At 36.4% G+C, this 2,500-nt stretch overlaps 2 protein-coding genes across 2 annotated transcripts in view; both read right to left on the reverse strand.

Annotated features, from left to right (window-relative positions):
* Nucleotides 1-2,500, reverse strand: part of LOC125039379 (mitogen-activated protein kinase kinase kinase 7-like) — a gene marked incomplete in the record, with an annotated part of 225,210 nt that overhangs the window by 114,490 nt on the left and 108,220 nt on the right.
* LOC125039384 (longitudinals lacking protein, isoforms H/M/V-like) overlaps nucleotides 1-2,500 on the reverse strand; it is a 9,299-nt gene that overhangs the window by 5,519 nt on the left and 1,280 nt on the right. Inside the window, exons 2-3 of the mRNA XM_047633238.1 lie at nucleotides 561-757; nucleotides 187-347 (exon numbers count right to left, since the gene is read on the reverse strand). Coding sequence (XP_047489194.1) covers nucleotides 187-347; nucleotides 561-757 — 358 coding nt within the window. The remainder of the gene's footprint in view (nucleotides 1-186; nucleotides 348-560; nucleotides 758-2,500) is intronic.

Below are 2,500 nucleotides of genomic sequence, written 5' to 3' on the forward strand. Positions count from 1 at the left end.
ATATACAGTATACACACACAACATATACATACATGTATATATGTATACATACATACATACATATATGCATACATACATACATACATACATAAATACATACATACATACATACATACATACATACATACATACATACATACATACATACATACATACATACATACATATCTTGCTAAACACAATTACCAGGGCAGGACATGTCTAGTTGTAGCCTCAGGTCTGTTTTCCATGAACTGCTCATTCCCTGGTAGATGGTCCTGATGCAATGTGTCGGCTGTACTGAACTCACTCTGATTGAGTTTCCTCTTTTTATTTGCATTTTCTTCCACTAGGTCAGGCTGTGTTCCCTGTAATGATTATATCAATCTACATCTCTGATAAGATACTAAAATCAAAGCTTTATCTGAACATATTACCAGTCTTGATAGTAGTTCATAGTAAAACAATGATGGAAAGTAATTAATGCAACAAGCAACAATTCAGGAAAGATGTGTATTCTTGAATTAAAAAGTAAACCCTAAAATTCTAAAGTCAACAGGAAACTAATAAGAAAATCTAACCTCTGTTTCTCTCGGAGGGTGTTTCCCATTACTTTTCTCTCTGTACAAACTCCCTCCTGGCTGCATGTAGGAGCAGTGGTTGAAGTATTCCCATTTGGAGCTCTGCTGGCCTCCAGATCCACTAGGAATATTTTCAATCTTCTTGAGTTCTCTTTGGTGATATGTCCTCAAATGATTGAATTTATTTTTTGCATGATCTGGAATATGTGAGGATTTCTATTTTACGATCAAGATTGGCTTTCTTTCCTAATGGCTATGAAAAAATTGCTAAAAAGTATAAAGGTTTGTTCAGTGCTATAGATCTGTGCTCTTCCACACAAGGTCAGTATTCCTCCACAGTGAATATTCTGCTAGAATAATAATGGTATAAATTTGTTTTTTTTCCTTAAGTGCATGAGCATTGGCATCACTAGACACAGTCCCACTCTCAATAGACAATTTTGAAAAGGAACCCATGCAGACAATGATCCTATATAAAACACAGAGAAAACTTAAAAATGGTATTTTGGAGAAAAAAAAATGGGGAATTTTTCAACAAGTTCACCATAACACTCTACAGCTATGCAAGTACTTTTAATATATTATAATTAATTCCCAGTATCTTTCTTTAAATAATGATCCATTACAAATGATTACTTACCAATATGAAAACCAATTTTAATTCACTTATTTCCAAATCACACTGGGGGTGAGGCACCCCCAGGATGGGCAGTATCCACAGGGCAAAGGCAAAGGCAAGAGCAAAGGCAAAGGCAAAAGGAAAGGAAAGGAAAAGGAAAAGGAAAAGGAAAAGGAAAAGGAAAAGGAAAAGGAAAAGGAAAAGGAAAAGGAAAAGGAAAAGGAAAAGGAAAAGGAAAAGGAAAAAGCAAAAGCAAAAGCAAAGGCAAGAGCAAAGGAAAAGGCAAAGGCAAAAGCAAAGGCAAAGGCAAGAGCAAAGTTAGATAAGGTAAGGTTGGATAAAGTTTAGTTAAGTTTGGTGGGGCTAGGCAATCAAGGGATACAAATATGATAAACTTGATTCCAATAGCAAACAACACCCAAAACTGCCTGGAATCCCACAATAATTCACAAAATATTTTTTGAAAAAGGCCTACCATAGGCTATCTCTGTACTACGCAATTTTCCAACAGATATAATAGTCAGAAATGTTTAAAATTTGCCAAAAACAACAGGAATAGTTCTAAAATTGTAAAGAATCACTGAAATACATGATGGAATTGCTTTCATTGCCAGTGGAATGAAAGTGCTGAGGCCATCCAGATCGCTTCAATCATTGCAGTCTTCAATTTAAAAACTATACCTTTCTTATAAAAATTACAATGACAACATAGTAAAGGAATAGAGCAATTATTAGAAACAGTTTGGACTAGTTCTTTATTTAAAGTTAAATCACGAACTGGTTTACAAGTTGTCGTAAAGTTGGTGGTTAATCTTTAAGGTATGAATGCAATAAGCTGGGGGGCAAATTGAAGACGGTATACTTATCGAGGGACAGACCCCCATCAACCCTCCCCTCTGGCAGTCGGGAGAGACAAGTCATGGCAGCTTAGATTGTTTAATAGATTTTGTGACTTACAGTTGGGTACTTGGTTCTTTAGCAAGTGCATCCTTACTCTAAAGATTTTCCCAGTTGTGTTTTTGGCCTTATGATACACATTAATCCTTAGATCTTCATATTTACTGGTAATTTACTTGAACATAACCGATCACAATAATTTTGGTATCAACTCCAACATTCTTGGCCCCAACAGCAGGGGAGGGCATGAAAGGTAGCAGGGAAATAGTGAGACAAAATGTAATATGCACAGATTCAGTCACTATATTGTCTAATGCAGGGGAACAGCCCCCTGCCCCTCCTCCATGGGGACTTCTGCCCCCCAACCCCTGCCCAGGAATAATCCTCCACTTATTCACGGTAAAAGAGAAAATTGGACAGACTT

Source organism: Penaeus chinensis, chromosome 27 (genome assembly GCF_019202785.1).
Source record: "Penaeus chinensis breed Huanghai No. 1 chromosome 27, ASM1920278v2, whole genome shotgun sequence".
NCBI lineage: Eukaryota > Metazoa > Arthropoda > Malacostraca > Decapoda > Penaeidae > Penaeus > Penaeus chinensis.